Source organism: Melozone crissalis, unplaced genomic scaffold (genome assembly GCF_028551555.1).
Source record: "Melozone crissalis strain CALT ecotype California unplaced genomic scaffold, PUWL_Pcris_2 ptg000018l_1, whole genome shotgun sequence".
Classification (NCBI taxonomy): domain Eukaryota; kingdom Metazoa; phylum Chordata; class Aves; order Passeriformes; family Passerellidae; genus Melozone; species Melozone crissalis.
Window position 1 is genome coordinate 9348445 of NW_026535796.1, and position 12901 is coordinate 9361345.

The window sequence follows — 12901 nt, forward strand, 5'->3', positions numbered from 1 at the left end:
AGTGGGAGGAACAGAAGGTATGCTTTGTGGGTATTTGGTTTTGTCTCCCTTCTTCTACCACTTCTTTTTTCTTGGAAAAAGTACATTGTTTGAAACCCTAAAACCTTTGGGACATGAAATGGTACTTAATATGTTGTATTATTTATTATACCTACTAACATGTCACTAACATGACAAAGGTTTGCGTGAATTTATTCCTTTTATCTACTTATAATATTTTCATAACAATTTACTTTGTGTTAAGTTAACTTCCAAATTGGTGCTTCTTCCTGGAAAGAAACTAAACGGAGAACCTGGCTGGTACACAGGGACAGGAGAGCAATACTGTAAAAAAATAAAAAGTAATAATAAGAAGATACTAAATAAGCAATTTATACTGCTTAAAAAAACCCAATAAACTTGCATGAAAAGGCCAGTTGCTGAAAAATTGTTTGATGTAATTTGTGTGGTTAGTTGTTGCCAATTAGATTATGCTGCCTGCCTTTGTCTATAGCAGTAAAACAGCAGCATCATGATAATGCCTTTTTTTCTTGTTCATCTGTTTTTCTTTCAAAAACAAACTACAACCAGCAAAAAGTTATCTTACTTTTAGGTCTCCTTGCTCTTCTAACAGAGACTCTTCAGAGAACATTGCAGGGTTTTTGGCATGAGTAGTTCAAAAGAATCTTTTTTGTCTCAGTTTTTACGAGAAGAAAGCAGCAATTCACGAAGCACTGTGTGACAATGTTGACACCCGCTCGGTTTTAGAAGAAATGCGCTCCTTAGTCAGCCAGAGTAACTCCTATATTGCTGCAAAGAAATCCTCCAGACAGATGCCAAACAGACTTCTTTTAGAAAACATCAGCTCCTATCTCACTCAAATGCTAAAGGTATGTAACAGCAAGGAGTAATGTTGCTATTGCACTGTGCAGTTATAACTTGTATTTTCAAGTATGGAGGGATCTGTACAGTCTTTGTTTAAATCTTACAGGAAACTAGAGATCCTCCACACATCCCCCAGCCAAAACAACCCAAGCTGCAGTGTGTGCTGCAGCAGGAACAATTCTGAGTTCTCCATATTGCATTATGTTTTCAGCTAATGGTTTTTTTTTAATAGTGGGGAGCCCCTAATACGTTCAAGACAAATTAGATAGTAGAAAAAATATGAAGTCAGAATGACAAATCTGACATCTTTAAAGCTAAATCTGAAAGCCAATGCTTTGTAGGGTGTATGTATGTATCAATTACAGATTGTCATCAGAGCATCAATTTGTATGTATCAATTACAAATCAGAACATCATCTTAACAGAGTTGTGAATTCTGGGTTAAATGAGATCTATTTGAATGCCTAGTATGTCTGATTTTGCGTAGTTTTCACATACCTGTGAATTGATGTGTACAATCTTTTCTTTTTCCTTTACCAGATTTTTGGTGCCATAGAAAGTGATGATGCAATTGGTTTTCCTGTTGGAGGGACTAGTCAAAACATAAATGTAAGTGAAGGACAAAATGCACTAAACAAAATTACTCTGTATCCTTTGAGAGCTTAGGTTAAAGTGATGACATTACTGATATGTAGCTGAATTGCATTCTTTTTGCTTTTAGCTTTTGAATCTGATGTAATTAATTGGCTTAAGAAGCAGGATTTTTCTTTTACAAGAGCTGGGGTTTTTATAGGTTTGTTTGATTTAATGACAGACAAATTGTATAGCAACCAGAAAAGGAATTATCTTGTCTCCTGAATGATGAGTCTGTTTCCTAAACCACATGTGAACTACGGGCAGCACATGCTACAGTCTAAAGACTCATTACAAGTATTTGTATGCTAAGTAGTTTCAAAAATGTAATTATACTGATTAAACTTCTTTGTGGTACACCAGAAACCAGCCTGGAGGCAGCTGGAGTTTTATCCACATTTCAATCTTTTTTTCTGATCTCATTTGCGGCCACAGTTTTTATGTGGCTTTCAAAGGCTGTTTTGCTTTAGTCACCCAGCAGTTCTGGGTGCAGAATTTTTCTGGAAATACCTGAGGGGTACCTGATGAAAGTTCTGGTGGGCTCTGGAATACCTGGAACATTTTCTGGTGCAGGCAGGATAAATAACTCCATGTGAAAGCTATCCACACTTAGTTCGTGCCAAAAATCTCTTGTGGACACATCAGTGCTGTTTTTCACAAATTTTTCTGCATTAAAGGTGTGACCATGCACCTTTCTGTTCCTCCTTAGGAGGAGTAAATTAAACATTTCTGGTGTAAAAAAAAAGGCTTAACTTCTTATTCATCAAAGGAATTGGCAAGCTTGCTTGTGGTTGCAAGAATGGGAATGAACACTCATCCCATAATTGCCAATGTAAATACTTACATTTGTGTGCTGTGGAAATTTCCATTAATAAAATAATAAGGAAGATGTTCTGTGTTGCCTACATAACCCATCAATAGTGATTTTTAAATTTAGCTCAGATTTTTTTTGAATTTCAGAAGAAAGGTAGAACTTAAACACTTACCTTTTTAGGGAAAATGAAAATTAAATTTGTATTTAACACTTCAGGCAGTGTTTCCAATAGATAAGCTTTATGGAAGGATTAATGATAGCTTGAGGCTAAGTCCTTTCACTCTTTTAAAATAGCAATGTCAGGGGTAGTAGAGTGAGAAGAATCTTGTGCAAAAAAAAAAAATCCTGTGCTAACACATGTTGCTGTCCACAAAACTGGATTTGTTACTCACGTGCAACAAGCCAGTAATTACACCCTCAAAAGCAACATTGATTATTTGTTTCAGAGTTGTGCAAGTCTGGGTGCTCAGTGGTATTCCACAAATCAAGCACACCAACTATCAAAACTTTTTACTATTTATGCATTTTGGCAAACAAAGCAACTTGTGTTCACTGGCTACAAGTTATGTAATTCTCTTATTAATTTGTATTCTATCCCCTCTTGGTTAATAATTTTCTTGCTTCCCATGCTAATTAGTCTGCATGCTCAGTCTTTCTGTTCTTCTGAGTTGTTGGCCCCTGAGTTGGTGTTTGAAATTATCTTTTACCCAGTGGGGGCTGATTCAGCACAGTTGCTGACTTGGCTTTATGAGTTTCTTCCTTATCTTGGGAGTTCTGCCAAGCGTCCTTGTGGCCTGTAAATCCTTTGTGGCCTTCTTTGTGTCCACTATCAGTGGTCCATCCTTCTGCCCCAGTTTTGTGAATTTCCCCTAAGGTCTGATATCATTGTAGCATGTCTAGCCCTAAACCTTAACAAGGCAATTCTACCAACAAGTAGTTTGTTTGTTTTTGTAAAGCCTGGGCATCACTTTTAGAACTTGCAGTTAGCTGCTGTCTGTTTCAGGGATTACATCTCCCTTCTTATTGATTAGGCTTGAAAGGATACAAAAACCAAACATTAAAGAACATCCTTTCTTCAGAAAGTTTTACACATTCCACATTTGTTAGCATAGTTGTCAGAAGAATCTTGTGCTAACAATTCTTACACTCAAGATGCTTTTGTCTTTATCACCCAGGTCATTACTAGTGTTAAGCGTTATAATACAGAAATGCATAATATCACAAATATTTTGGCTGTTTCATTAAGTATTATATTGTCTTCCATGCAAATTCTTATTTATCTTAGCATAAATTCAAGGAGGTGAATTTCCAAGGTTCAAGAACTTTTTATTGGTTACAGAAGGCTGTGGGTCAGGCCAGTTGTTCCCTTGTCTAAATTAGAGATGAAAGAACCAATTGAGTCAGTATCTCCAAAAAATGCATAATCCAATTCAGAAGTGCTAAAAGAAAAACTAACTTAATTACCATGGGTCAGTAATTTACTTGAAAAGTGGATGTAAGATATTTGAAGTCAGAAAGCCTCAGTTCCATAATATCATTTTCCAAGTGAATTCAGCATTTCTCTCAAGTTAGTTGTTGTGGAAATAAAAATCTTTCATCTTTAAATGACTGATAAAGCAATGACAGTGTCTGCTTTCCCCATACCACTTTATTTCCATGAAGAGGTATTTCCAGTGCAGTGGGGGAGTGGAGATGTGACTGTTCCTCACTTTCCAGTCTCTTCCTTGGGCCAGACTTGTCAGCACTGGATCTGATTATGAAGCTGATTGCAGTGTTCACATTTATCAAAGGTTGTAACAGAACTCCTTGGTTCTTTTCATAGGGGCACTTTTCCATCATGACAGACTATCTTGTCCTTTAATTGCACAGAAATTTGTCATGGAGATTGAACAGACAGGAAAGACGTGTGGAAATTGTAGAGGAGACAAAAGTTGGCAATTTTTTTCTCTCTTCCCCACCCTCCAAAGTAATTAAACTTTTAATTTAGGGTTTCCCCCAAGGACCTGGCTTTTCCTTTTGGGATTCAAGAGAAGTGTTGACAGACACTGATCTGTAGTTGTTTTTGTAGCTCATCTGTAGTTGTTTTTGTTGCTGTTTACTAACTGCTCGCTGCTGCTATTCACTGCCATTAAGAGCAGACTCACAGGACCTTTTCTCTCAGATTTTGTGCCTAGTGTTTACTCACACCTGAAATAATTCAACAGTAATCTTTCCCCACTTTTTGTGGGAGAGGGAGTTGTAAGAGGAATATACAGAATTGCACAGTCTAAGCTAAAATCTCAGGAACAGATCTGGGTTCTAATGAAAATTAGTCCTAATAAGTGTTTGACATGGTATTATTATCTGATAAACAGCTGGGCCTAAGACAACACAGTACATGAAGGAGCAAATTTATCTGAGGGCTGTTTTTATCCCTGCACTGCATTATAGTTAGCTGGATTGTGGCATGACCCTGTGGAAGTGATCGATCTAACTGAAAGGAGGTGAAAAAGGAATGGAGAGGCTGAACTTGACAAGCTGATTTTATCTGCACAAAATTGACAGCTAATGCAAATTTTCATCTATCCTTTGACATCAATAGAGCAATGACAATTTTTATTGATACTGATCTGCCTTGAGGGTCAGACTCCATCCAACAGCACATAAACATGAAGTGGGTAGGGACATGTTTTATATCTAAATGATGATTAACTAACTGTGGAAATAATGATCCTGCAGATTGAGTCTACAGTGATGCCATACCTCCAAGTTCTTTCTGAGTTCAGAGAAGGAGTGCGACAAATCGCCAGAGAGAAGAAAGGTGAGAGTTCACTTTTTCCTGTGCATGAGACTTTTCTGTGCTTTCCTGAACTTTTTCCTGCACATGAGACTTGGAGGGCATAGGAACTAAATTAGGGGACAGGATGGCGGTGTGGGTGTGAGGCAGCTGATAGTCTCTCCTTGTTTAGAGAATAAAAGTAAGGCATCTTTAAATCAGAGCTGCTTTGAATTTTTGCATCTCTGCTGACTGTCTCTTTAATTTAGGAATCTTTTTAGGCTGCTAAACTAATTTTCATATCCTAAAGAATCTAAAAGTTCTGGAATGATGAGGTATAGCTGCTGTTTTTCTAGGTTAGGGTGCTCCTTTCTTTCTAGGTATGAAAGTACTCATGATCTCTTCCCTGGGGAGCTTGCATTTTCTTGAAAGTGCAGATTGCTACACAATAATAGTGTCTGCATTTAAATAGCCCAAGATGTTCACTATTTGTTAGAATAGTTGGAATTGTAGCTCCCCTGATGGTAATTGAGTGTTCTCTTTGGAGAATTCATCTGGGAGTTTGCTAGAAGTTTCAGGTGTCTTTTTTAAATCCCTCTGAAAAGCTTTGATCATGCTGTGTGTGTTGGCAGCAGAACTACAGAGTGTTAAAAAGGTTGTTCCATTAAGCATTCTTTGATTTTACTGGTATTTCCTAATGGAGGAGCTCTTACTATTTTTTTCTGTTCCCTGTGAATTTTGGATGTCTTCAACATGTCTTTGATTCTTGTTTTCTTAAAACTTTGACACTGGCATTTGTACTTGAAGGCAAAACAGGGCATGTTTTTTATATACATAAAACATACAAGTAACCCATACATTACACAGAAACAAAAAATTACTTGTGGTGTTTGGTAACTTATTCAGCTGGAAAAGACTCTGAACTCTCATTCTGCTACTGTTTGGAGTTCTTCCAAAGTTAATAAGTTTACATTAAAAGCACAAACTGTATTTGCTAATGTAACTACTCTGTTATTATTGTCAAACTCTTATAGGCCTAATTGATGCTGAGAAACAGGCTTAGTAATAAGTTCCAATAGTTGCAATAGTAAATATTTTCTGTAACTTGAATTAATTCAAGAGGTTTGTGTGTATATCCTCAGCCAAAAATGTGAGCTTTAGTCTTTTGGTATTTAACATACTTCTTTATATGAAGCTTTTTTTTCCCCTTGCTTTATTATGGTTGAGCTAAATTGATCATTGCTTTTAGCAGGTTTAAATATCACAGAGATCATTTTTAGAACACACTTGGCTCAAGTGCTTACTGCCACTTGAATTTCCTGCTTGGAAGGCAGTGATTTTTTTGCCTGAAATACACTGGACAGTGAGAATCAAACTGGATCTAGTGGCTGCTTGGTTGGGGTATGGAGCACTCTGCAATTTGACCAGGGAGGCACCTTTCTTTTAAACTATTTGATATATGGAAGCTGAGTGGTGGTTGGCAGGACCTGCACTGACATACTACAGATTTCTTTCCCTTTACCCATTAAATTCTTGCTTGCAGGAAGCATTAAATTACTGTAAAAGTCGTTCTGATTAGTGGCTGGGGATATTGCCTCTGCATGGCTGTAGGCATAGGGAGTTTCCCCATCACAGCCTGTTGCTGGCAGGGTTGTGTTAGATATTATTTAAAACAATCAGTATTGCTTGAAGTATTCTCAGATGTTAAATAAAAAGCATGTGGCTCTGTAAACCTCTATTACAAATTTTCCCATCCACACACATGCACTTTCAAAATGTATCTACAAAACATTTCACAGAATAGCCACTTTTAAAGCTATGGTTTTTAGTAATAATCAAAATATATGTACTCTGCAAAAATGGTACCATCATCCAGAATGGGTAGCATTCAAATATGGGCTTAGTAATTCTCACAGTGCCCACTGCACCTTCTTTCCTCTTCCAAATATGTCAGGAGTTGACCAGAACTGGGACAAACACTCTCATTGCCTGCTCTTGTCTTTTGCTGCCAGTCTTTGTATCCAGCACTCTCTAGATGTTTTTCAAGCTCCTCTTTTTCCTTCCCATCACAGTGTTCTGATTCACAACATCTCAGCATCTGTTTCACATCTGATGCTCTTTGGCTTGAAATTCACAGAAAATGTGAAGAGGTCTGGGGAATAGTCACAGGTCCAAGGAGTGTCCATCTGCTGGGGTGTTTGGTGGGCACTGGTGATAAGGCATTTGTCCCACTGGTTTCCTGGTCACTGTCCTCAGTGAGAGCCTCCTTATGTCCTGAGGCAGCCCACAAACAACCCCCTACCCAATCCTAAACATATTTGCTCTGGAGGTGCCACATGCTAAGAACAGGCACATCTCAGCTTTAAGAAGCATGGTGTTGTTTCCTCTGCATGACAGGATTGATCAGAGCATGTGTCCTCTCAAAAATAATATGTTTCATTATACATTTCTCCTTGATGGATTTCTTCTTCTTCAGCTTTCAATTATTCATGACTTTAGATAAGTGAACATCTGTAAGTGTGCAGATGCTGTTCTGGTGAATAAGTAGTGTTTCTTGATAAGCAAACACCTTTTAGTATCAACAGCCAGTGAGGGAATCTGATCCCTGGTTTACTTAATGGCTAATTTAGAGGTGCATCAAACATGACTGTGGCTCACTGTGTGTCACTGCTGTGGATCAGAGAAACAAGGACTCAGTTTACAGCAGACAGAAGAGGTTCTGTGCGCTGCAGTGGTTTCCTGTGCAAAGAGAGCCACAGAGCACAGCCATGCCCTGAAACAGGGTGCTCCTTCTCATGGTTTTAGGATAGTCAGTGCTGTTTACTTGCAGCTCTCTGAGAGCTGTGGGAGAGATGAAGGCTCAGGGATGGTACTTGTATCTACCAGAATGTGCAGTGTTAAGGAAGCTGCCTGGATGGAAGCTTCCATGCCCTGAAATAATAACCTTGAGACCCTGAGTACCTCTTGGGTTTAACCAGCTAAGAATTGCTGAAAGGGAGAACACCTGCTCATTATAAGCACATCTAACTCAAGTATCTGTCTTGTTATATTTGCTAAGTGTTCTTCCTAAATACCAGACTGCCTATGAAAAATGCCACTGAATTCACAACAGCAGCATACTGGGCCTCTTTGATGAATTTAATCCTTCTTAACTGTTGTGCTGCTTCTCAACTGATACAATTTCTTTTCCAAAAATTATCTTGTATGAAGATTTGTTTTCCCCTTAAAATAGCATATATTTCAGCTAAATCTTAAGTTCTTACACTTTGCTGTCATCAAAGGCTCTTTGGTAAGTTTGCAAGGGGAAAAAAAATAATTAGCTGTGATGTCCTGGTCACCACACAGAAAGCTAAACCAAAATTCTCTGTTCTGCTGTAAATAGATTGCTTGAAATATAAAGAGGGTGCTGGGATTACAGCTCCTCTGACAAATCAACAAAATCATAGTCCTTCAAAGGGCAGTGTTAGATTTAGCACAGGATATGTTAATTTGTGATTTTCTAAAATTAGGTTTTTAACCTTTCTTATTGCACATCCTATAGTAACCATTAGGATCTTCCTGAGTCATATACCCTTCCACCATACCCTGGCAGAATTGTTGCATCATTTCTGAATTGCCTTGGATTTTCTTTCTGTTCTTCTTCAAGAACAGTGAGGGTATCTTGGAAGACAATTATGATTTTCAAGTCCCTGCAAAGAAATATGCTGCTTTTTTATGTGGCTGCAATAAGGCAGAACTTAGTTATCACTTTAAAAGAAAAGACCTTTCTCGCTCTGTGTGAGAGTGGCAATTTCTTAATTGCACTGAAGTAACTATGTAGCTGTACAAAACTATACTTTGGCCAAATTTTACTTCACTAAAAGTATTTTTCATGCTCTGTAGTAACTGAAGTGCTGCAGTTGAGTGATGCTCTTCGGGATGACATCCTGCCTGAACTTGGAGTTCGATTTGAAGATCATGAAGGTACCCAGTTATCTCCTGAAAATTTGTAGGAGCTGTTTTTATAATCCTGATGTTTTACTAAGAAGTGGGAAAACAAATTTAGAATAATTCAGTAAACTCAAGTATTGCAGATCTATATAATACGTGCACCATATATATATATATGTGTGTGTGTGTGTGTGTATATATAGATATAAAATATGTACTATATATAATAGCACATAATATGTATCATATATAATAGTGTGTTTATATATATATGAATATATATTATAGAGCTGTATATTGGAATACATGTACAGAATAAGAAAAACATACATTGCAATATTTTTCACCTTTTTGTGTAGCACCTAATTTCTTAGTCACTTTTGAGTAGCCACTGAGTTGTATTTGCATTTAGCATGCAAAAATAAAACAATTATCACCGGATGAATACATTTATCTTTGGCTAATCAAGAAATTAATCCATCTCTTTTTGCTTCTTCAGGACTTCCAACTGTGGTTAAATTAGTGGATAAGGACACATTATTGAAAGAAAGAGAAGAAAAGAAAAAGGTAATTATTTTAAGCATCCTATATTTTTAAAATTGAAAGTAATGTGTAAGCTATGGATGTTTTTACATTTCTTTGATAATTCATAAGAAAAATCATAGACTAGCAACACAGAAGATGACATAAGATAATTGATACAAAAAATTTAAGTGTGTTGGAAAAAATCAATTTTTCGAAACAGCTTCTTGAAAACTTTGTATGGGATCTAGTGAATACCTCAAAGATTTTTTTATTTTATTGCTTTTTAAGATCTTCATATAATAAGGCATGTTCAATATTGCATTCAAATTGTCTTAGCTTCTCATTGGAATTTTTCTTCCAGAGAGATAATTCAGACTTCTTTTGTTTGTACAAATGAAGTCAACATTTTCCATAGAACTAATCTGTATTCATCTAATAGGTGAGGAAAAAATGTACTGGCTAAATCTTAATTAATATAGTATGGATTAGTGAGATATTCAGGATGTGGGGACAAGAATTCATGTTGCTCTGTAAAGCTTGTGAATTTGAATTCACATGCACAAGGTCAGTTCAGATCCCCTGCTTTAGGCACTTCCTAGTATTAATATTTGACTTTGTAATATTTAAAAGTAACACTTCATATGTCCGTCTTCAATTTTACCAAATAATAAAATTCTATCATGACTAGAAATCTTTGAAAGACTTTCCAACATTTCTCCTTCCATGTTGATGTTCTTTAGAAAGGGGAGAAGTCATTTTAGTCAATTCCAGATGTTATCATCAGAGTGACGTTTGAAGGCAGTTTGTTTAATGCTGCTGGGTAGGAACTGCAGCCAGAGTCCCTTTTCCCTGGCAACAGCATTATGTTCAGTTCTGGCAGAACACTTAGAGAACTGACAGGTCTCTCCCAGGCAAGTGCAAGATGGGATTTTTAGCAAGTTGGCTAAATTTGGATAGTTGTTTCCCTAGGAACATCAAGTGATACAACTGCTGCTTGAGGAACTGTGATATCTTCACAGTTTGAGGCAAGAGCTTAAAATATCATTGAAATACAGTCTTTTTTAAAAGTCATTTGCAAAACAGTTTCCCCCCTAAAATGATAGGACAATTTATTTTAGGTATTCTATTATAGGTATCCATTTTGCATGCAAAATGCATTCTGAACAGTTAGAACTGGTTTAACTGTGAATAAAAGCAAAAGAAATCAAAGTCATACAGTGGGAAGTATCAGACAATCCTAATTATAAGGCATGGTGGGTTTGCTGCAGGTCATGCTGCCAGTTCTGTCTGTAATTAGATATCCAGAGGAGCTGGCTCAGGTTTGTAGAAAACAACCAAATGGAATAGTGCATTACCTTTTACTCACCAATACTGCCTCTCACAGATAGAAGAAGAGAAAAAAAGGAAGAAAGAAGAAGCAGCCAGGAAAAAACAACAGCAGGAAGTAAGTAACCTCATTTTGAAGGAAAGTGTAGGCAGCAGTGGTCACGTGCAGGAAGGACCATTAGAACACAGGCTCTCTGCCCAGCCTTAACCAGGTCTCCATTGCTTTTTTTTTGTTTACAATTTCCTGCTCAGAATGCCTTTGGCTTGCAGTTCAGGCTTGGAATTTCAATTCTGATAGAGAAGCCATTTTTGAAAACACAATTAAAGCCTGAAAAAACTTATTACAGAAGAACTTGTAGCACTTAAATTTCAGTCTATAAATAGTATTACCTAGTTGACAAAGTAGCATCTTACATGCTTGTTAGTGTTAGAGATGATTTTGCTTGTGCTGTTTATTATTTTATTCCCTTTCTATTATCATAGGTATATGTGAAAGGGTTTCTTTTTCTCCTTTTTTTTTCTTTTTCTCTGTAAGAAATCCTCTGTTCCTTATGATTGAGCAGAGAAATGTTTTATCTCTGTGATTGAAATTCACATAGCTCAAAGATTTTGGGCTTTGGACGGGGAGTGGACAGAGGAGATGAACTCATAAGAAAAAATATTGTTTGCCATGCTGATGACTTTAACAGTACAGGAAATAGATTCCTGTGTTATAAGAGGACAAAAACTTTTAGAGAGCACTACATACAAAAATAAAACAAGATAAATAGCATTTATCAGCCACAAATTCCAAGTACCTTTTTTCATTTTTTAAATAAAGGTTATTCCCCAGCATAGGGCAAAAATTACATGGAAAAGATTCTGAGATGTGCTTGTTTACAGACAAGGGAGAGTTCAGTTTGTTTTCAGTGCAGTTACTGCATCTGATTCTTCTGTGACCTGCATTAAAACCTTAGCTTGTCAGCAAGAAACTTGATAAAGGTGGTTCCCCTTTGCAGTGAGTTAATTGCTGAATATGTTTATGATAGCAGCTATTCACTTTGTGTTGACTAAAGAACCAAGTTAGCTAGACTCAGATGTAGTTTTTGGAGTTTATAAGCAAATTATTTTGAGTTTCTGCAATGTATCTGTTCTATGAAGTGGTTCTCTACAGGTTTAAACAGTTTTTCCCTCAGACAAGCACTGCTAAACCTACTGAGTTGTTCCTCACTCCAAGTTTCTTTTCACATAATAAACAATTATTAATTGAATGCTCCTTGATTTTGAAATTATAATGTAAGTTTCCTTTTACATATGTGACAGGTTGTCAGTAATTAACTGTGATGTTAATGCATGTTTTATATTACAGGCAGCAAAACTGGAAAAAATGAAGATTCCACCACATGAAATGTTTAAATTGGAACTTGACAAATATTCCATGTTTGATGAAAATGTAAGAAACTTCTCTTCATATAGGGAGGGGTTTTCCTCTCCCAGTTGTGCATACTTATTTGTACATGTTTATAGCAATCTTATTCCAAACCTCCAGGGCACTGCTATTATTGTAGCAAGAGGAGGGAAGGAGAGAACGAAAATGTGATATATGAATTTTATTGTGCACTGGGGGGCAAGGTCTCTGTTAGCCATCATTTCAAGGGTATTTTCATTCTACAGTCCTTTGTACATTCATTGTACATTTCCTTTGGCTCCCCTTACTGCAAAGCAAAATACATATTGTGGGTAGGAATGTGTATGATGTTCATTCACAGACTTATTACTCTGGTGCAAGGCAGGGTATTCATTTGCAAGTACAAACTCCCCAACTCTTCCAGAGCTGATATTTTTGTAGAGGTCCTGTGTTCCCTGTTGCCTTGTGCCCACTGTTTTGCTCTCTCCTGGCAAAGGCTCTCTGAAGAGGCTGTATGCGTAACTTTGCTCTTGGTTGTTCCCCTTGGAGATAAAAGGGTTACTTGGAAAACATAAAGCACTGTTTCTTCACTTCTACTTCATTTGGGTCATTGATCCTGCTTCTGCCTCTCCCTGTCACCTACACAAATTCAAGTCATGGGGACAAG

General features: G+C 37.0%; 1 protein-coding gene across 2 annotated transcripts in view; it reads left to right on the plus strand.

Moving 5' to 3' along the window:
• The window catches only part of CARS1 (cysteinyl-tRNA synthetase 1), a 34387-nt gene that overhangs the window by 18406 nt on the left and 3080 nt on the right, over positions 1-12901 (plus strand). For both annotated transcript variants that reach the window (XM_054275648.1, XM_054275649.1), the window contains 7 exons: positions 680-869; positions 1405-1473; positions 5030-5111; positions 8949-9029; positions 9496-9563; positions 10906-10965; positions 12196-12279. In XM_054275648.1, the coding sequence (XP_054131623.1) occupies positions 680-869; positions 1405-1473; positions 5030-5111; positions 8949-9029; positions 9496-9563; positions 10906-10965; positions 12196-12279 (634 nt within the window). The remainder of the gene's footprint in view (positions 1-679; positions 870-1404; positions 1474-5029; positions 5112-8948; positions 9030-9495; positions 9564-10905; positions 10966-12195; positions 12280-12901) is intronic.